The 21370-nt window shown below is 44.1% G+C and overlaps 2 protein-coding genes across 8 annotated transcripts; one reads left to right on the top strand and one right to left on the bottom strand.

The window, feature by feature from the left end:
• Positions 1-4946: 4946 nt before the first annotated feature.
• Positions 4947-13812, bottom strand: CSTF1 (cleavage stimulation factor subunit 1). 3 transcript variants are annotated; one of them, XM_074604706.1, is made up of 8 exons: positions 13550-13812; positions 12714-13275; positions 11948-12118; positions 11143-11338; positions 9416-9693; positions 8395-8592; positions 7416-7806; positions 4947-5873 (listed from the first exon to the last, which is right to left on the bottom strand). In XM_074604706.1, exons 2-8 carry the CDS (start codon positions 12831-12833, stop codon positions 5614-5616), a joined length of 1614 nt encoding a protein of 537 aa, XP_074460807.1. In that variant the 5' UTR covers positions 12834-13275; positions 13550-13812; the 3' UTR covers positions 4947-5613. The 3 variants fall into 3 exon arrangements, with proteins under 3 accessions (XP_074460807.1, XP_074460805.1, XP_074460808.1); XM_074604704.1 differs by having other exon boundaries at positions 12714-13812; XM_074604707.1 differs by lacking the exon at positions 11948-12118 and having other exon boundaries at positions 12714-13803.
• On the top strand, positions 13484-20954 carry AURKA (aurora kinase A). Of its 5 annotated transcripts, none has more exons than XM_074604710.1 (9): positions 13484-13766; positions 14368-14455; positions 15594-15876; positions 16468-16546; positions 17259-17450; positions 18123-18261; positions 18643-18791; positions 19423-19597; positions 20227-20954. In XM_074604710.1, the coding sequence occupies exons 2-9, from the start codon at positions 14402-14404 to the stop codon at positions 20416-20418; spliced, it is 1263 nt and encodes a 420-aa protein (XP_074460811.1). In that variant the 5' UTR covers positions 13484-13766; positions 14368-14401; the 3' UTR covers positions 20419-20954. The 5 variants fall into 5 exon arrangements, with proteins under 5 accessions (XP_074460811.1, XP_074460810.1, XP_074460809.1 ...); XM_074604709.1 differs by lacking the exon at positions 13484-13766 and adding an exon at positions 13871-14008; XM_074604708.1 differs by lacking the exon at positions 13484-13766 and adding an exon at positions 14001-14072.
• The last annotated feature ends 416 nt before the right edge of the window (positions 20955-21370 follow it).

Raw genomic sequence — 21370 nt, forward strand, 5'->3', positions numbered from 1 at the left:
GCTGGGCATCGCGTCTGCCTCCAGCCACCTGCGTCCCTGAGAATCGCCCCAAACTTAGCGTCCGAGGCCTGGGAAAACGGAGACTTCACCATTCTCACCAGTATTTCCTCTTGGCTAGTTAAGTAACTCTTAGCTCAATATATTAGCTCTGGCAAATCCTACTTTGAAACACCAGTTTTCTCCCAAATGGTGTTGGAGGTGGAGACCGGGGGTGGCAGCGGCTGTAGGTGCAGAGGAGCGCACAGAAACATCCACACTGTCCTTCACACACGCGTTTGGGGACAAGATGGGAGTATGGAAACTGGGGATTTTGGAAGGAGGGGCAAACTGCAGATCAATTTCATGTGTGTTTAAAAAAACGCTCCTCTTTTTCCTTTGGCATGAGCACAGCAAATGTGTCAGACAGGGCGAGAGCTGTTTCCCAAGCGCAGCCCGTCGCACTAACTCGGCTTTAAGTTGCGCCAGGAGGTGCAATGTTTCCTGTGCGGACTCTGTGGCAGGTGTACATGCAACAAGAAAGAAGTAACACCAGTTCTCTGGCTGTTCTCGTGCGCTGAATTCATTTTCAGAAACAGTTTTCCTGGCGAAGGTGGAATAGTCGGGGCATGGCAATAATGGCAAAGCGTCACCTGCCAGAGCAAAGCTACTGATGGTTGGCACATGGTGCTTCAACAAGTCCAGATAGTAGGGAAAAACACATCCTTAGTATTTTCCTATTAAGTATAACATTCAAATATTATACTAAACAGTACTGCTAGGGTAGTATGAACCTTATAAACAGTTCAAAAATGGTACTGCAGAAAGAAATTTGACTTTTTCAATTGCTGTTCCAGCTGAACGTGAGCGGGTGTGCTCTGGCTGCGCTCAGGGATCTCACAGCAGAACAGGACCCTCATTGCGTTTCTTTAGCCATTGGCAGTCCATTTAAGAAAACTGAAATATCGTATCTAGAAATAGAAACTCTTCTCTGTGTAGAAATGAAAAATGTCCTGCATCAGTTTTTTCAAGTGTGAAAAATAACCCTCTTCTTATCTTTACGTGCCTCAACGGAAAATTTTGAGTGCAAAAAACCGACTCATCGAGCTACTGCTAAGCTTTGTTCCCCCACTACATTTTGTATCAACTTTCCAGGAGGCAGTTTATTTACAGTAAACATTGAGATCATCATCCAGGATGAAAATAATAATTCCATTACATTGCTTATTAGACTTGCACATGGTTGGACAATCAAGGCACTGACTTTGAACCAAGACTTCAGCATTCTCTAACCCTTATAGTTGCAGCAGGGTATTTTATCTATGTATATATGTAAAATTATACTAGATGCAATATGAATACACAAATAAATACTAAAAAACTTATAAACTAGTTCCAGTCTTTCAAAAGAAACAAATACAGTGCTTCAAAAGTCTTTCTGTTTGGTGTGTAACAGGGAAATTATCCATCACGCAACAGGTCGCCTGGGCTGTCACAGAAAGTCCCTGACAATAGACCCCCATCTCTAACGTTGCCACAGGATAGCAGTAAGTCAGGTGCAACGTTGAAGTTATATATTTATTATTTCACAAATGTGTTTATTCACAGGTATTTGCTGTTTGGGAATCGAACTTTATTTGGAGTCCTCCCCAAGAAGACATTTCTTCCAATTAATATTTTTGTCACAACAAAAAGTGGAGGGAGACAGTAGGTACCTGAGCATCCCAAAGAGCCCTCCGTCCCCCTCGAGATGAGGGCACCAAACATTTCCAACATCCCTGAGCGTTATGCGGAACTCAAACACCATACCTATTCTAGAACCCTTTGTACTCAAAAAAACCCACCAGACGTACCTTTGCAGCTCTGTTGATTCCTATGCTTTTATCCATGGTTGTCATTCCCCAGCAGCGTCACTTTGAGCAATGCAGATAATTACGGCAGGATGAAGAGACTTCAGCTCTGCGCAGTCACTGCGTGTTAGGAACTATGTCTCAAGAAAGCTCATCTGACAGCTCGACCCCTAAAAGCATTTAGGAATTTCTAGAGAAGATTCTCATGAAAGATAATTTCTATGACAGCAGGTAAGATTGAAAGAACAGAACGCAAAACAGAAGCACCCTGTTAGCATCTAAAAGTGAGAAAAAAAAGTCTGTCTGCAAGTGGAATTTTCCTTGATCTCTCTTGTCACCAACTTGTCGCAATTAACCGCAGTCAGAAGTCTTGCCCTTCTGTTTTGCTGCGTGTTCCTGTATTTCCTCTTTTAGCAATGTAATGAATACAAGAGTACTACGCGCCACGGGGGTGGTACAGTGCTGGATAGAAAGGAGCTGCCACAAGCATCTCAATTCAGGATTTCGAAGATAACGTTTTTCAAACCTTCCAAATTTGTCTCAGCATTTAAGGCACTGATACCATTTTTTGTTATAAAGGGGCTTTGTGAAAACTTTACGCATTACCATCTGTGCCTGGTGAAGGACTGCTCCTGGCTCAAGCACGTACACAAGCAGACGCGGGGGCTTCGCCTCCCGTCCTGCAATACCCGCTCAGTGAGTCGGTGGTTACGCTGCAGCATGTTTGAAGGGTCCCTTACAGCCCCCCAGGGCCAACTTCTGAACCTGAACTACAATTACCTGAACTGCTTTTCCTTTATTGCGCTTCAGTTTTCCCTGGGATTCAGTCTCCCAGGGCAGCTCTGGTGGGAAGACAGCCGCTGTGTGCAGGAAATGAGAAATACTTGTCCCAGACCAGTATCCCCTCTTTAGAAGGTCTGAAATCTGTGTCAATGGGTAGCGAACAAGCCTAATTTCAGGAGTGGCCTTTTAGGAAAGACTTTCCCTAGAGCCAAGGAATGCCAAAGGCTGAACGATATAAAACTGTAATTACGATTTGTCTCCAAAGCTCTGCTTTGCTTTCAGGAGGGCACGGCTCGTTGGCCTCACGTGTTAGCTGTGGCATCACCTCGCCACGTTTCCATGATAGCATCTCCTGAGGAGAGGCAAGAGTATGTTACATGGCAGATGGATACAACGGACCTTCAGGGAGGTGATGGAGGCTTTCTCGAGGAGGCGATAAATCCCCAGGATGACAGAGGTGCTCTGAGCAGAGCCGAGCTCGCTGGGACGTAGCTACCAAGAGGTACTGACTGCAAAACTTGTGAAGGGCAAGTGACCGCAATGGAATTTTAATTGATCAAATAGAAGTTCTAGGTGTGAAGCCGCTCTGACTGCGGCAGGAAGCATGACCACACGAAGAATGTTTACTTAGATACTTCCAGCTTGCACAGTGAAGAGAGGTATTCCCTGGCAAACAGGACGACTACGTGTGTACACAACCTTGTTCTTCCAGACGCAGCTATGGCTGCCCTTTATCGTACTTCCACGCGGGCTTGCTCCGAATGCCGAACAGCGCCTGGCTCCCCCCAGTCTCATCCCCAACCAACCACGACTACCGGAATGCTGCTGCCACGTTGTAGTGCTGAACTCTTTCACTACAGGGCTGAGTTATCTACCGAAATAGGATGAGTTCAGTTTCTTCCAGCCCTTATTTCTTAAACAGAACCCCCCCAACTTCTGGCCTCAAGCAAGAAAGAAATGAAAGAAAGGTGCCCATGCCAGGATGTTTTTGCATTAACAGAATAAACCTCTTAATTCTGCAAAAGACCACAGAATTACGGAAGCTCGAGGTGTAAACATGCTGCTAACTTAGCAACCACAGCAGTCGTTTAAAAAATAAACCATCAAAATAGTTTAAAAATAGAAGAGTTTGAACACCTGTAGCAAACGTGCTACTTACAGACAGCTTCTTTAACAGAACTGAAAAAAAATGTGTCACTCCAGAAAAAAATTGCCACTGCTATCAGTTTAGCTGCTGGCTGTAACAGCAGCGGCTGCTGTCACTGAGGGAGAACAGCACCCGCTAATAACTGTGCCAGGACTTCCCTTTTCCCTTCCACCAACCTCTGGGTCTCATTGTTTCTCCACCAAAAAAGCCACCAGGACTGCCATCTCACGCCCCCCACGCTCAAGTTTTAGAAACTTGAAGGGAGGCAGAGGAGGAGCGAAGACGACTGCTATGGCTAAGAATGTTTTGCACAGCAGTAGCTTTCAAGCGGAAAACTAAATTTCATTCTCTACCTCTTTTAGAAAACCACCCTGCATTCTATACTGTAGGTCTCTAGTTATGTCCAATGCAGATTAACACAACAAACTAATTCTTCAAGCTTTAACATGTCCCCAGTATTCATTTCTCCTTTGTTATATAGAAAAGAAAACTAATACATTTCCTTCTTTATATATTAAATAACTTCTTAAAAGGTAATCTTTATTTAAATACAGACAAAACCTGTACCCTCATCAGCCCTTGACGAGACACTTCATCAGCGGTAATGGAAAGTTAATCCAGCAGGAAGAACAATCTTACATTTAAAAATTCCTCATGAAAGCAAGTGCTGAACTTTTGACTTGAAGGAAGCCTCCCAATGGGCAGCCCCAGAGCACCGTACAAGCATGCCTGAATGAACACACATTTAAAACTTTGCACGGGCACCTATCTGTGAAAGCAGGTAGTGAATTTTTAAACTTTGAGAGGGTTTAAGCACAGTTTCCTTAATGATCTTTACTTCTGTTGAATAGCACGAGGTCTGGGAAACTTGGGCTAATAGAGATAACAGGGAGAAGAAACCGGATCTGGGTTTTTGAATAATAATAAAAAAGAATGTAATTCAAGTGCTGTATAACAGACTTACAGGATGACAATTCTCACATTGACATTTCTGAGGTACATATACAGAAATTAATATGCACAAGTTTCTTTCTTTGAGAGGATACTAAAGGTCTCTATGGCAACATTATTCTTATTTTCACATGCTGCAGCACTGTCACATTCACAGTTGCAATGTGGATATTCCTTGAAAATACCATTAATTTACCTTAGGGTCCCACTTGTTAAGATAAATTCAAAAGAAGACGCGATTTCAAGTCTGAGCTTTAATACCAGAACTAGAACACCATTTCTCGAATTCATCTAAACAATTTTAAATCCTCTTTCAAATTCTTACGGCACAAGACTGGCTCAGAATTGAAGGTCCACTTGGCCAATGAGCAAAAGAAAAAAAAAAATCCACCAAAAAAACCCCCAGACTAAAAGATACAAAACAGAGCTTTACAAAGAATGAATCAGAACTGAAGGCAGCTTAAGGCTTCATTAAAGTATTTGCCACGTTCTGCTGTTACTTGTGTAATCCATTCATTAAACAGACTTCAGTGGGATTGCACAGACACAACGCAGAGCAAACCTGGCTCACACTGCCCAGTTTGAGCAAGACACAGTCACATTATCTTTCGTGGGATTTATAAAGACAGGAGAACAAGTTTAATCCTTCCTGCAAGGATCATTTTATTCTCCCCAACCCCCTCCTTGAGTACAATTAGAGATGACTTAAAAATTAATGCCACACACACTAATAAAAAAAATTAGCGTGGGGCAAAACTTAGTCTCAGTATTTTGATATTTTTCTGCCACATTTGACAGAATTAAAAAACAGACACAGCACGGCTTTCATCTAGGCATCTGTTGGCAGTACAATCAATACAAGATGATATAATGAATCTGGATAATCACTGTTTTATAAAGCTGTCCTTAGTCTGTCGTTGACCTTCTGTACCAAAATCTAGCCCTGTAGTCGTCACTGCAGGTCATGAAGCCAGGATTGGTAGGAGAATGGACGATACAACGGACAATGCTGTTGTGCCCAAGAGAAAGAAGATTTCTCCGTTCAGCAGTTCTTGAATCCCAGCAGCAGAGACTTATGGTCCTTTCATCTGGAAGCAGCACATAATCTTCTGTGTGGTTGAAGACAGCTTGTGTCCTGTGTACTTGTCGTCCACTCAAACCAGCTCCTAAATACATACAGCAAAACATTAACCCAAACAGCATCGGTTTTAGAGAGGTTCCAAAGACCTAAGAATAAACATCTCATAGGTATCAATTTCTGCAGTCTACAAAGGAGCCTTATTTTCTCAGTTAGTCTACCATTTCCACATACAACAGATGAATCAATAATGAATGTTTTTTGTGGTTATATACATGGTATATTCTAAAATTTCATAGAGGACAAAGATTAAATGCTTCCCCTGTGTCAGTCAAGTCCAACCACTCAGTATGAGTGCAATCGCTTAACTTTAAGAACACTTTTGCCTTATATTTTTGGTATGAGGCTTACAGCTGGAACTAAGGACCACAGATAGTGGAATACAGAGATTCTCATTGCCAGTGACAACTTTTGTTTTTAATGTATGTATCATATGGCACATTATATAACCTACCTTGGCCGTACCTTCCCTCCGTACCCTTCAAATAAAATGTGTGTTTCATACATACGTATTTACTTTGCAATGCACACACCTGCATCCTACCAGATATCTTACAAATGTTTGCTGAGGAGGTGCTGCACCCTGCTGGTTGAGAGCAAAATAGAGCTAGCGTACAAAAAAAGGACAGTACAAATCCCAAAAGCGGATATGCGAAATTTTCAACATCCTCTCCTCTTTCATGCTATGACTCCTAACGCTTAAGCACATTAGTGCTTGACCCAAGAGCTTCCCCCATCACACAGCTGCTATCGCATGCCAAGCTTCTATATCCTTCACCAGTTCTTAAGTCCTGCTGAAATCAAAGCATGGTATTGTCAGCACGCTCTGAGTGTGACTACCTTGCACACAACTGCATCCTTGGGAAAAAAAACACAAAAGAAAAACAAACCCAAAGAAACCCAAACAAAACCAAATGACCTGCAGCTATTTTTCAGAATATTGCCAGGGCACACTAGAGCCATCTTTTGCACATGAGTCTAATGGTTAAAACAACTGCCCTGAAGTAGGTTCAGTTCCCCATCTGGGCAGGTACTCTGCAGGAGAGTGGCCTACTCTAGCCAGGAACGATTAGGTGTTAGTTTTGACCCTTCCAGTTTAAACTGTGCCCCTAGTCTAGCAATAAATAGAAAAATTGCAAAATCAAAATGATCACCAGCAAGAAAAGTGGCGATGCTGTTCTGTTTTAATAATCAGTGTTTCTAAAACACGCTAAAGAAAAACTAGAGAACAAATCCCTCTGCAGAAGTGTCCCAGTCCTTAGGGCAGCATTCCTTTTTACTTTTCTCTCTAATTTAGTGATAACTTCCCTCCAAAGCAATGGAGTAATGATGTCAGAAAAATCTCCAGGATCTACTCAGACTAAATACATTTACACTGACAGACATACAAGAATCACAGCTTCTCTTTTCTTAGTCTACATTAAGTGTTTTCCAAAATTTGGGGCAATTTATCCTCAAAGCAGCAGTATCCCATTGCCCTTAAGAATTCTATTCTTCTGACAATATTATCACTCCTGATGTGGGTCAGTACCTAAAAAAGAAGGTACTTGGAAGGTGACCTACCACATACCTGTGTATTTGACCAGTGTTCGACCAGTGGATATCTCCCAGAGTTTAGCTACAGAGTCTTTTCCACTTGACAAGATATACTTTGAATTTTTGGAAAAAATAGCAGAACAGACTTCAGCTCCATCATGTGCCTTCTCAAAAGTAGTGATACAGCGATTCGAAACACCATCCCACAGTTTGATGCATCCATCCTTACTTCCTGTCACATACATGTTTGCACTTGCGTTGTAATTTACTGAACATATAGCGTCAGTGTGCTGATCTTGAGGATTGCAAGACACAAAACACTGGAAAGTATTGATATCGTACAGTCGTAAAGTAGGGTGCTGGGTACCAACAAGTATGAAATCTCCAGAAGGGTGAAAAGAAATTGAGCGCAACATCTCTGCTTCCTGTTTGATCAAAAATACATAATTGGTGTAAGAAAGAAAAAAAATCTGAAATGGAAGTGTAAATTCTGGTGGCATTAAAGTGCTAAAAAACCTAGTTAAATTATCAGTTAGCACAACGTGTTCTGGTTTTGCAAAACAGAAAATGCCTCCTGTAGGATTAAAACGACAGGCTACCTTTAAATGTATCATAGTTTTTGTCATAGAGCAGCTTGCAGTGCCTGCTCATTTTTGGGATAGATATCGCACAAAAGTGACAGGAGACTGTCAGCCAGTCACACACCCCAGAGCCCACCACCACATAATCCCAAACTCTCCTCCAAAACCAAAATAATATAATTGACTTCAAAGTTACCTATATTAGATTTGGTCTAGATTAAGAAAAAGCAGACAGGCACTAGATTTAAGAAATATATAGGTGTCCATTATGCACAAACTCTTAACATGTAATTACCATAATGTCTGCAAATTTTGTAGCTGCATACTCCTACGCACCTAACCACTTATCAACTCAGACACAATTCAACTCACTGATAGCTCAGTACTTAGACATTCAAGCTTTGGTTGCTCTGAACTGGTATTGTATCTAACCTGTATATATTTGAAGGCTCTTTTGGCAGAAGGTTTTGAGTAATCAAACAATTTTAGTGTGTAGTCCCTTGAACCAGATGCTAGGATCTGTTCTGTTGGATGAAAAGCTAAACACGTAACTTCATCCACATGATCATACAGAGTCCGAATAACAGGGTGATTTTCCATGTTTTGCTGTGCTGTCTCATTCATCATGACCTACAAAGAACATTCAACAAGTTAGACTGTTAGAAAGCAGAACACGCTTTTGATAGGAAAAGTAGGTTTTATACTTGCCCAAGTGGGAAACAACAGCTACCTTTCTGACATATGACTAGGCCCATAATCACTATTATCTTGATTATTTGAAGGCCCATATATTGTTATCAGGTAAGATCCCTGCATCTTAAAAAGGTCAACCGACTTGCTCAAGGACAAACTAGTTTCAGTAGCGGAGAACTGATGCAAGAAAACGCATCACCTTCTTCATAAACGGTCCAAATCAAAATATGTATTGCTGTAAGAATTACAGTAAGCTGTACCAACTGGGAAAACTGCAACTTTTACTCATACTGCTGAGAATTCGGTGCGCAGTTTATGCAAAAAAACCACCCCACCACCACCAAAGAACAACCCCACTTTTAAATTGCTACCTGATAACTGTATTAGAGAAAATTGAAGCAAATGAATATGTATTCTGTGAAACAGTTCTAAAACACAGACACTGGAGTCTGTAAAGGCCAGAAGTATAAGTGGGGTCAAAAATGAACTGTGTTCATACAATATAGCAATTATCAGCAACTATTAGAAGCTATTTCTGGCTCAATCCTCTAGGCTGCTGACAGAGGTTACACAAGTATACTTGCCCTATTTCTTCTTCCTTTTCTTCAAGGGTACTTTATGAGCCTCTGTTGGAGTAGGAAATACGGCGAGACAGATATTTAGTCCAACCCACTGAGCCAGCCACAAGGCACAGACATGGCATGAAACAGACAGCACCTCAAGAATTCACAAAGTGGTTACGATTCAAGTCATATTTTACCTCAATAGGCATAGCACTTTTGGCCAACATTCTCTCTGTGTCAAGAATTTTTATTGAGGCATCAGCAGATCCTGTAGCTATTAACTGTCCGTCTCTGCTATACGTAGCTACACGACACGGTCCTTTATGAGATGTGACATAACAAGTCTCATATTCAGAAGCCTCAGGAGACATGGTCTGTACATCTGCATCAAATTCCAAGTCAATTCCTGTGCCCGGAGCTACTGTATCTGACCGTCCAATTGCATATTGAACAGCACTGTCATCGTTCTCCATTCCTGAAAAGAGAGAAGTTGATGCACTTAAACCAGGTTGAGCTTCTCCTTAGACGGATAGGCTGTGGCCAGATCTATGATACAGACTTGTGTAACAGCTACGAGTCAGGTTTTAAGAGAGGCAGCCCCTGTTGAACAAAGCTAAGCTAGCAGAGCAGGTTTAGTTACACAGCAGTACCTCCCGTGAGAAATGAGAGGTGCTTTGGCTATGCTAGAGCAGAACACAGCTCTTAAAATTAATGGTGCAAATACAACCAGCAAATATTGTAGGATGGCAAGTACTGATAAATGCACTGACAGTCAGTTACTGAAGCCATCAAGAGGCCTCTGGTCAGCTCTTCAGAGGGAGAAACAAGCCCCAGCATTATTACATATGATTTGAAGTAAAAAATTGAAGCATTTATTGATTCTTTTCCTTTCTGGTTTATTGCATTGAAGAAGAAAAACCCACAAACAACTATCCCAGCATTGTAAATGAAAGTGTTTACTCCTCTTCACACCCACTCTACAGATTTTTAAATTATTATTTCCAGGATGCATCTACAGAACAAGGACAGTTCAGCACTGGAAGTCGTAACAGGGCAGACACAAGAATTTTCAGCTACGTGCCCAGCTGTGATCATCAACTGATCAAATGCAATAGAAAAGTTTTTGTTGCTTTCATCTACAAATTGCAAGTCTAGCATTCTTATTTCAAACAGACACAAGGCTTCACATATTTATGCCCTTGGAACTCAACTCGTTCAGGCAGCAGAACCAGTTGAGTCACAATACAGAGAAGACATGATGTTATGGCTAGACCTCTTCCAGTAACTTAGTCAGCTTGTTTCAACAGCAGCTCAGGTATTTTGACTGCATACTGCAGCACAGACACAGATGTACTTTCAGAGAGAAAGATACACAGAGAGAGAACAGGCGATACCTTTGCTGCGACCCTAGACTGTGAAGCTTATTTTCTCGAGACTGATATGTAAAAGCCAGTGAAGATTGCCAATGGAAGGGCTTACTCCCTTTCCAACACTGCCAGGAAGAATCATATAGAAAATATTTCTAAAGTCGACAAAGAACTGTGGGGGTCAGTTTTCTATTAGGTCTGTGGACTCAGTGATCCCGTTGTCTGGAGCGTATTTTTAGAAAGTTGCCAGTCACCCAGGACCCTGAGCAGGTGTTTTTAAGTGTTACGGAAGTTCAAACAAACAGATTTTGACAATACTCAGTAATGTGCTTTGCTTTTAATGCACGCTAAGGAATGAAACACAGAACTAGAATGCCCTTCAAAAAATGCCATGGAAGCAAAGGCTGTATCTAAACATATGAAAGTGTTATGCTATTACTAGACATAACCTTTGCATAAAAGATGTCTTTTCAGTAAGATTAACCTCTTAATTCATAAGTATTTAAGACAGGGATTTAGAAACTGGACTTTTATGTTAGCTTTTTATTCCAGCTTACCTAACTTAATTAGGTGCAGCAGTTGTTCAGATGGTGCACAGACCGATTGTGGTTTTATCTCATTTATCAAGCCATTGGCAATATTTATGTATCCATCATATAGCAGCTGACTAATTATCAGTTTATAAAGTTGCTGACGGTCTTTCAAACTGACTTTTGTTCTATACATTGTGAGCAAGGAATGCCTTGGAGGGGCCTGAAATAAAGAAGAAAAATCACATACAAGAGAGTTGCATGAAACAACCACAACCTTTAAATAAAGCACATCCTGCTGAATTTCAGTGCAGACACCAAATACTACCATATTTTAGGTAAGAAAGAAATGAAATGGGGGGAAAAAAAATAAAAGAAAATAAAAGGAAAAACCTGTTGCACTTGTTTGCTGTAGAAATGAAAAATCTCACCAATAAACGGAACATGAAACGTATTAAGGAGCAATAGAGAAGGCAGAAATCATGCGGCATTGGTCAGCAGGAGGATTCTGTCAGTGTCTTTCGCCGGAACCAGCGGACCCAGGCGCCGGGGAGACGATTAACGTGCAGGGAAGTCAGACGCCTCGGCACCCTCACCCGGCCCGGCCCGGCCCCTCCCTCCTCCCTCCCCGGGAGGCCGCATCCTCCCGCCCAGCCCGGCTGCAGGACCAGTGCCCGGGCGCGGAGGGGGCGTGGGGGAGCGGGACTGAATGAGGGCGGGGAGCGCCGAGCCGCAGCGCTCCCGGGAAGCGGTGGACGGGCACGGGACCCGGGGCGGGCAGCGGGGCCGAGGGGGAGCGGGGGCGCGGGGCGGCGGCGGTGGTGGTACCTACCGACCCTTCCTTCTGCCTCGCTCGCTCTCCCCCTAAAATGGCGACCGGAGCCCTGAGCGCATCGATCGGCGGCGGCGGTAGGGGCGGAGGCGGCGGCGGCGGCCGGGACCGCAGAATGCTCCTCCGCGAGGGCTGCTGCATCGAGCGCCCGCAGATCGATTGGAGGCGACTCTTGAAGGAGAGGATTGTGCAGCGTCACATGACCGTGACGCCCGGCGCGCGCGCCCGGGCGCCGGCAAGGTGTGTCGGCCTCCACCCCCCACACCCCGTGTCACGTGACGGGTGACGCGCCGAGGGAGCCCCCGAGCGGCGGGGAGGGGGCCTGGGGGGGGGGGATCCGGCCAACCGCCGCCTCCGGGGTCCCTCAGCCTCGTCACCCCTCCGGGGAGGTCGGGGCCTCGGCCGGCAGAGCGGCGCTGGGGGCGGGATGCGGGCGGCAGGCCCCGGCCGGCTGGGCAGCCCGGGGAGCCGGCTCCCAACGGAGGGGGGGGGTGGGTGGCTGATGGTGGGGGCCGGGGGTCTTTTGTGTCCCAGCTGCAAAGCTCCGAAAGGCTGTTTCCGCCGAGACACCGGAATCCCCAAAGGCGGGGAGGTGAAATAACAAGTGGCGGGCGCTGTTGCCCCGTGCCACAGGCCTCCCCCACAGCTCCAGCCGCTCGGGCTGCACAGCCACAAGCACTGCGCACGGCCAGGCTGCACGGTCTCCCCGGCAGGCCGAGAGCCTGTCCCCAGAGCACACCGCCACCCAACCCAAAGTCCTACTCACGTCAGCCTCAAGAAACGGCAGTCGAAGTGGACGCGGGTCAAGGAGGGGGGATGCCATGCTACCCATGCCCCGTGGCAACTGACGTCTATCGCACGCTGCGGCCACGCGCCGACCTGACATCTTCTTTTTACCTATCCTGTACCACTTGTAAACACCAACACACACACCAGGGTCGCCTTCGCACTTGTTTTCAGCACCGCAGAGACAGTTAAAAGTTGCCTTCAAGCACGGTTCTTCAGAGGCCCAAAGTACTGAACTGAGTTTCGGCTGCTGCTTGTCGCTCAGCAGCCGAGGTCCCCCTCACAGGCGTGAGCAGGACCGCTTGGGCACCCGGCAACTGAGGCGGCACAGCAGCCCTGCGCTCCTCCTGTGCTGCTACTCACGGACTGTGCTGGCCGATCGGTGTCGTCCCGCTGCCGCTCAGCGTCTCCTCGAGCACCTGTGGTGGTTTTGGAAGCTGGCGGGGGGCCGCAGGTCACCGCTGGTGCCACACGAGGGGTCAGTGGGCTGGCGCAGATCCCTCAGGCGGGGGGCACGTCCCCTTCGCACTTGTCCTCGAGAGCTGCCGGCACGTGGAGCGCTGCCCTGGGCCGCACGTCCGGGCACAGGCGAGGCCGAGGCCTGCTTCACCCCTCCGCCCGTCCTCCCGCTCCTCGGGGCCGCCCGCCGCCACCCGGGGCACCTCCCTCGCCGGCTGGACACAATGGCCCCCGGCCCCACTCGCGCTCGGCTCCACGCGAGGTGGCAGCACCGCCTCTGCCGCGGCCCGGGGCGGCGGGTGCGTGTGTGGAGGAGGAGAGGGAAGAGGCCGGTGCCTGGCAGGATGCGGGACTAACCTGGCGCCCTTCCCCCGCCGGCGGCGGCACGCTGCGAGGCCTCGGTGGCTGCGAGGAAGGGAGGGGAGTTGTAGCGTTGCCACAGGTGGGTGGTCTGGGCGTACGCGATTTGCGTAACGGAAGACCCGGCCAGGCAGAGACTTTGCGGAGAAAAGTGTGTAAGCGGGGCGCCGATCCACGCAGTTGGAGTACGGAAGGAGGCAGCGGCGGAGGGACGGTACGTAAAATACGCATGTAGCGCAAACACCGCCCTCGGGGCGGGCGGGTTGGCCCTGCTCGGGATACGCAGCAGGCTGCCGTTGCGCATGCGCTCCAGGGACCGGCGGCGACGAGGCTCAGCCTCGCAACGAGCGGAGGGTACGGAGAGCCAATCGGCGGGCGGCCCGGTTGCAAAGCAGCCAATCAGCGGGCGCGACTGGAGGGAGAGGGGCCAATGGCGAGCGGCGTCAGTTTAAAGGGGTATTTAAGGGAGGGCGGTTTGAATTCAAACGGCCGCAGCAGCCAGAGGGAGCGGTGGTCGGGGGTGAGCGGGCGGCTGAGTCGGGCGGTGGGACCGTGGCTTGGTGGGGTATTGCCCGCTGGAGACGCTGGCGGGGACGGGCCTCGGCCGGCTGGCCGGTGGGACGCTGTGGGCGCAGGCTGGCGGTTGCGGGGTAGGGGCGTGAGGCGGAGCGCTGCGGCGGGACGCCAGGCCGCGCCTGGCCTCGGGGCCTCCCGGCGTTGGAGGAGGAAGGGGACGACGGGACGTTTTGAAGAAGTTCTCCGAGACGTACTGGTTTTTGTTGAACTGACCCCCCTTTGCTACGTCTCATCCGTAGGCTAAGCTATATGTAGCTGTTCTCCTCAGGCGCTATGGATAAGAACGCGAAAGAGAACCATTCCGGATACCCGAGTCGTGCTACGAAGGTGAGCGACCTGTTCGGTTTTGGTGGGTGCGTTTGTCCTGATCGCGCAAGAGCTACAGGTTTCAAACTGTCTGTGGCAATTATTACCTGTGCTAAGTAGAAAAAAGGGGAAAAACTGCCTCGAAACAACTTTTTCTGTGTGCAGGAATCAGTTGCCAATTTTGTATCTCAGTAACTTTCTCTTAGAAGTGCCCAGGGAGGGCTTCCTTTTTTAATTGTTAATATTATTATGTTATACTTGAATTGGGAAATTCAGCTCGTATTTTAAGTATAATATAAGATCCTTCAAAGAGTGGGCAAATGTGTGTAGTCAACTTAATCCAGATATGGCTTTCAAAAGCAAGCACTGTATTAATGTCACTATTTGCATGCCTGTGCAGTAGTACTCAAGATCACCCTGATCACATATCTTTCTATATAGAAACATGGACACTTTCTCACTATTTTAATTTAAAACCTAATAGATCCTGGTAAGGTTTCAGAATAGCATAAGCAAAGCTTCTTTTTAACCAAGCTGTCAATATGATATTTTTAATGAACTGAACCAGAAGATAAAATAATATCTAGGGAAGAAAAAAGTATAAACTGTTGCATAGGTGTTATTAGAGGGTCAAAAATATGATAAGCTAATCATTAGCATTTGAACTTAACTGTAGGGAAAGTATCCTAGAACAACTAAGAACTTCTTAAATGTAAGCCTAAATTGCCTTCCCTTACTGGAAGCAAAAGATCAAGAGCAGAGAGCTGAACCTTATTAAATAGACTTGCTTTGTTCTGCTGAGCTCCCATTGCAGTGCAAGGTATATTAAGATGAACAGCATGAAAATAAGCCATGACTTAAAGCAGTGTATGTTTTTATAGTAAGGATCTGCTGTCTTGATACCTTTGGCTGATGTTCTTCAGATGCATGTGGAAAAGTTCTTCTGCTAGCTATGCATAAGTATGCTGTTGTAGAAAACCACTAATTTTTTCATGTCAATGTAGAAATTTAAGAATGCTTTAATTTATAAAACATAAGGTTGGACTACCCTAACATCTCTTGTTAATGTGCCTTGTCTTTTTTCCCTGCTTTGCTGAATGGGGCCATAAAGGTTATAGTATGCTATTTTACAATTAATATATAACTTTTCTTTTCGAAGATTGCTAACCCCATTGGGGATGGCCCGAAACGTGTCCCTGTGTCTCAACATTCTGCTCAGAGCCGGTTTCTGAACAGTGGAGTTCAAGCACAACGTGTTCTGTGTCCTTCAAACTTTGCCCAGCGAGTTCCAGTGCAGTCACAAAAATCTGTACTGTCAAACCAAAAACTGTCTAATAACCAGACAACGCAGCAGTCCCGACCAGTATTTCCTGTCCAAGCGACTGCTAGGCCTCAAGTTCCAAGCAAGAGCAATGAAAAACCTCAACAGGCTGCAGTACCTGGTAATTCTGAAGATGATGTACATATATTTTATACAGTTGTGACACTTGGGATACTTGTGCTCTATGAAGCAGAGTGAAGTGCAGAAAACCTAAAGCTGATGTTGATGATGTGTGACAGTTTTGTAGAGAAGTACTTGGCTGTGCCCCAAAGCAGAATAGCAGCACATGCTTCAGTTTAGATGTTACTGCGCTATCCTTGTTGCCAGGATTACCCATTTACAGCCAATATAGGTGTTTAAAAATTTCCAGATGCTCAGTAGTCAGCTGTGAGTTAATGTAATTGGCACTCAAATGTCACAGTTTTTCCAGTATTCATGTTAATCTCTTATACACAAGACTACTGTGGTTTTGGGGGGAAGCTTAATGTTTTTTTATTTTTAAGAAAGCTTTTAAAATTACATTTTGATAGTACTGATAACTGCTATGCTGCTTTGCCAATAGTAAGCTATGCTACATTGTTTAAGATGTAATTGAATGTATTGTAAAAACTGTTGCAGATACTGCACAGAGGTTAGATTTGCTCCCCATGTGAATTTTCGTATTGTGTTCATGGGTCCGGTTCATAAAGTTGATCTACTTCTCTATACATAGCAAAAAATTCTGAAGCAGAAAGCACCTCTAAACAGAAAAATGAAGAAACTGCTAAAAAGAAAAATGAAGAGACTAAAAAGTAAGTTTTATGCCTAAATTGTTTTAGCTAACTGAGTCCTGCTGGATTAGGCTTGTTTTTAACTTCTAGGACTTCATACCGCAACTGAGTTGCAGCTAAGCTGAAGGCTACTTGAGCCCCTTGGTTGTGGAGACCAGTGGCCCTCCACTTTCCAGAGACAACATATGAAACTAGGAAAGCTTACTTTGCCCTGATAATTGTTGGGAACAAGGACTTCCTGTAATCTAAAGAAAACTTTTCGGCTAAATGAGCAATAGCTCTTCTTGTGGGAGAACACTGATAGCCACTGCTCCAATCACAAGATGTACACTTGAAAACAAAGCCTCCTTCATACGTGCAAGAGACTGGAATCTAACTAAGGGTGAAGCTGGATTTCTAGTATGGCTAACTTAAACAGTTCTGACATGCACTAGTGATTTCTCTGTATTAGTGTATTGAAACGAGTATAGCTTGGTGTACACAGTCTTGATCTTGTACTAGTGTGGCTGATGTTAGTATCTGTGCATAAACTTCAGGAAGGAAGAGACTAACTTCCATAACTTTCTCTTGAAAAGACTTGATGCATATTTTTTCATCTTGGTGTTCCCTTAAAGACTAAAATCTAGTTCAGATCACCAAGTATCTATTGAACAGGAACATTAGAGACTGTAAACCTAGGAGTCAAAGCCCAGGCAAATATCTAGCTTTTGTAACATTCTGTTTCCTCTTGCAGAAGGCAATGGTCTCTTGATGATTTTGAAATTGGTCGTCCGCTGGGGAAAGGAAAATTTGGAAATGTGTACCTAGCACGTGAAAAGAAGAGTAAATTTATTCTTGCATTGAAAGTGCTCTTTAAAACACAACTTGAGGAAGCCGGTGTAGAACATCAACTACGAAGAGAAGTTGAAATACAATCTCATCTTAGGTATAGTGACCAATTACACTCTTTGCTTTGTTTGTGTTCAAGTAAACAAAGTAATGTTTTTTTACAATAACATACCCTGTTGAAGAAAAGAGACGTTTCTTTTTAAACACATGATACCTTCAAATGGCTGGTTTAGTATTCTTGGCTTTCTGCACCAAGATTTACCTGTGTCTGCTTTGCAATGAAGTAACCTCTGATAACAAATCTTTTTACAAAAAAGCCCACCCTTTGCTGCTTGTATTTACGTGGGCAACTGCAATTTCTCAAGAGTCTGAACTTGTTTCTGGTATTCTGCTTCCTGGAAAATAAGCCCAGCTTGCTGAAGAAATTGTTTTTCACAGAGAGTGTTTTAAGCTTAAATGCCAAAACCCATAAGGATTGGCGCTTTCAATGGTAGTCTATTCTTCCATCTGCTGTAGAAAGGTATGTTTGAGAAGATATGAATTAGCCAAAGTCTTGGCTAGCTGCTTGCTAGTAGGGAGTCTAAGCTGCTGCTTTGATAAACACCATTTACCTGCTATGAAGCTCTCAATGGATATGTTGTGAGCTGAAGGAACACGTACAAGGTGTTGAAGTTCCTATGCTTGCCTTGAAAGGGGGGAGGCAGGAAAGGGAATTAAAATTATATGGACAAATACCTGGTTCAGAAGAATATTTAAATCTTTTTTGCAGGCACCCCAACATTCTCAGATTATATGGCTACTTCCACGATGTTACAAGAGTCTACCTTATGCTAGAGTATGCACCTCGTGGAGAAGTCTACAAAGAACTTCAGAAACTTACCAAGTTTGATGAGCAAAGAACTGCTACTGTAGGTTGTTCTAGCTTCTTACATGTTACGTAGTCTTCATAGCTGGAATATCTGAAGCACAAAGCTAGCTCTTCAGATAAAGCTCTGTATTCTGTTGTGTGAAACTGAGATTCCTTAGTTGCTAGTTTGCTTGTGCACTTGTAATGAGTAAGTTGGGAAGACAAATTCTGCATGGCACTAATATAATGATGTTCAGCATTGCTTAATAGCAAGTGCTTGGTCACTTCAGGCAGAGCCTGTATTGCCAGACTTCAAGGGTTTAAGGAATAATTGTTCTAACTTAAACTACTAATTATGCCTAGCAAAGGCTATACTGTAGCCAGATAAGCTAGAGTGACAATGTCTTTATACTTTAAAGATTTGTTCTTTTTCTAAATACAGTATGTCACAGAACTAGCAGATGCCCTATCATACTGTCATTCAAAGAGTGTGATTCACCGAGACATCAAGCCAGAAAACTTGCTGCTTGGCTCAAATGGGGAATTAAAAATTGCTGACTTTGGATGGTCTGTGCATGCTCCATCTTCTAGGTGAGAATGCAATATTTATCTTATGCAGTAAAATACTTCTGTAGTGACAGTGTTAGCTTTCTTGTCATGTAGTTGTGGAATGGAGATAAATGTGAACTTCCTAAAATACTGAGGGGAAAAAATCCTTTAAGAACTGGGCCACTCCAGCAAAGGTTTTAACACTCCCTCTCTGTTACACCAGTTCCTGTTATTATCCTGTTTCTTTTCAACTTGTATAGTTCAAAACTTGCTGACCCTGAGACAAGTGAAGCTGGTTGGTGTATTATTATAGGGTTATAGTGTTCCCTGAGATGAGACCAGCACTTGTGTTCAAATATCACACTAACAATATATTTAATGCATATCCTTAATTAGTCTGAATTGCACCTGACAAAGGAAGGCTATATTTGATCTAGCAAGTGGGATGAAAAAAGGAAGAATAAGACTGACTGCAGTGACTGAGATGCTTTAAAGCAAAAGTAGAAAATTTACTGTTGGAAGTTCTTTACCAGGTATTCTGGTGGAGCTGAGTCTATGCAGTGTAGACTGCACTGAGGTACAGATGATTGCCAGCATTAGCTTCTGTCTGGCTCTTGAAATGCGTCTTATAATTGCCATAATCAGTAAATGATTAACTTAAACTTTTCTTCAGGAGAACAACTCTCTGTGGGACACTTGACTACCTGCCTCCTGAAATGATTGAGGGAAGAACACATGATGAAAAGGTGGATATTTGGAGCCTGGGAGTTCTGTGCTATGAATTCCTTGTAGGGAAACCACCTTTTGAAGCAGAAACATACCAGGAAACCTACAGAGCTATTTCCAGGGTATGTGACAACACTTCTTTGGACTAGCTGAATTGTGCTGCCTTACAGTTCTGTTGTCTTATGGAAGCTTAACCAAATAGTCATTTTGAAGAAGGGTATGTATTGAAGTAGAACTGTAGCAAGACATAATGCATAAAACTAGATCTCTAAAATGGTCTTCAGTCGTTCAGTAGAATGACTGTAAGAGACCTGAAGACACCTTGCCTCACTTCCTTGGTTCTACCCTGTTTCTTTCTGCAGCTGAGCTTCTAGCTCTCTCATAAAGCAAATAATCTTCTCCACATAATTTTCTTCTAATTTGTAAAATGAATATTTAACATTCAAGGTGTTATTAAAAATAGATAAGCTTAACTTTTCCTGTTGCATACCCTAGAAATGTTCCAGCAAACTAATCTTGTTTGAAGAACATAGAAAAATACACTAGTTCAACTTCTACCAGCAGTGAGAACCTTGTTTTCTTCAGGATTATGATGAAATTGTTTAACCATATCTCAATAGGCATAAGGTGCATAGCCCACAAGGCTGACACAGCTTTCCTTACTGTATGTACCTTGGAGTCCTTTGTCTCTCTAGTTTGGTTATTACCAAAGAATTTTTGCATCGTCTTCAGTGTCCTTCTTTTTCCTTAGGTGGAATTCAAGTTTCCTCCATTTGTATCAGAAGGTGCAAGGGATTTAATTTCAAAGCTTCTGAAGCATAACCCATTTCATCGACTGCCCTTAAAGGATGTACTTCTTCATCCCTGGATTACAGCGAACTCTACAAAGATGCCTGACAGCACAAAAAGCAATGTTGCTGCCTCATCCAAAACGCAGTCTTAGCGGGGGTAACTTCATGGCATCAACAAAAGGAGTCTTGTACTGTGACTACTGTAATGATTACAATAGGAAAAGCAGGTCTTGGAATCCGATGGCGATTGGAATGCAGATCTCTGGGTTGGCCTTTAATTGTCTTAAACTAATTGCAATGTAAAATTATTTGACTTTCAGCTGGAGGCTGTGGAATACTTTATACTTGAAATCCAGTTACATGTGGGCCAGGTTGGTTGATTCTTTTTTTTTAAGTATTAAGCTGTTCAAGGCTCTTATTATGTGGTCTGTCCTGGTAATGGTTCATTGTTCCAACAATAAGAGGAAGTTGTGGTTCTAGCTTATTGAACAGTGCAATATTCTGGAGATACCTGCCTCCTAACTTATTGGGCTGCTAAGGGTATCATCACTGTGGTGTAATCTGAAACCGAGTGAGGTGAATGCATTTCTCCAAGTGTCCTAGAAATGATGTGTGCATTATTTTTTGTCTATTTTGTCTTAAATGTGAGCATTCAACTTTTTAAATAAATACTTGTTATATGCTGCCACCAGCATGGTAAGTTCCTTGTGGCATTTATCGCTTCCACTGGCTACCTCTAGCCACTTGTTTTTAGCATCAGTACAGCCTGACTTCTTGTCTATGATCACAAAGTAAGTTTACTTCCCACCTCTGTCAAAAAGGAAGCTGGTATAAAGTTTTGCTTGAAGTGCTGCTATGGCAAACTAGGTGTAGTCATTTATTATTACTCTACAATCACAACACAGAACTATAAGGTAAGTACCAACTGTGTTGCTACTTACCTTGGGAGTTTTCTACAACCATTTAAATCTAGGCCTGCTTCTTCCTTTTTTTTTTTTTTCATGCAGTTAATCAAAGTCAAGATGGTCTGAAAGCACTTCTAAGAAAGGTCTGGAAACTATTGTTATCAAAGGGGATATGTAACAGGAACTAATGTTAACATCT

Source organism: Larus michahellis, chromosome 12 (assembly GCF_964199755.1).
Source record: "Larus michahellis chromosome 12, bLarMic1.1, whole genome shotgun sequence".
In the NCBI taxonomy this organism is placed as follows: domain Eukaryota; kingdom Metazoa; phylum Chordata; class Aves; order Charadriiformes; family Laridae; genus Larus; species Larus michahellis.

Bases quoted from the DNA above. Each gene is read 5' to 3' on its own strand.
- CSTF1 (XM_074604706.1), bottom strand. From the start codon at position 12,833: ATGTCAGGTCGGCGCGTGGCCGCAGCGTGCGATAGACGTCAGTTGCCA. The intron at 9,694-11,142 runs GTAAGCTGGAAT...CTCTCTTTTCAG, and splicing joins GCTGCACCTAATTAAGTTAG to GAATGGAGAACGATGACAGT. The intron at 5,874-7,415 runs GTATGTGGTAGG...GTATGTATTTAG, and splicing joins AACACTGGTCAAATACACAG to GAGCTGGTTTGAGTGGACGA.
- AURKA (XM_074604710.1), top strand. From the start codon at position 14,402: ATGGATAAGAACGCGAAAGAGAACCATTCCGGATACCCGAGTCGTGCT. The intron at 16,547-17,258 runs GTAAGTTTTATG...TTCCTCTTGCAG, and splicing joins AAAAATGAAGAGACTAAAAA to AAGGCAATGGTCTCTTGATG. The intron at 19,598-20,226 runs GTATGTGACAAC...CTTTTTCCTTAG, and splicing joins CCTACAGAGCTATTTCCAGG to GTGGAATTCAAGTTTCCTCC.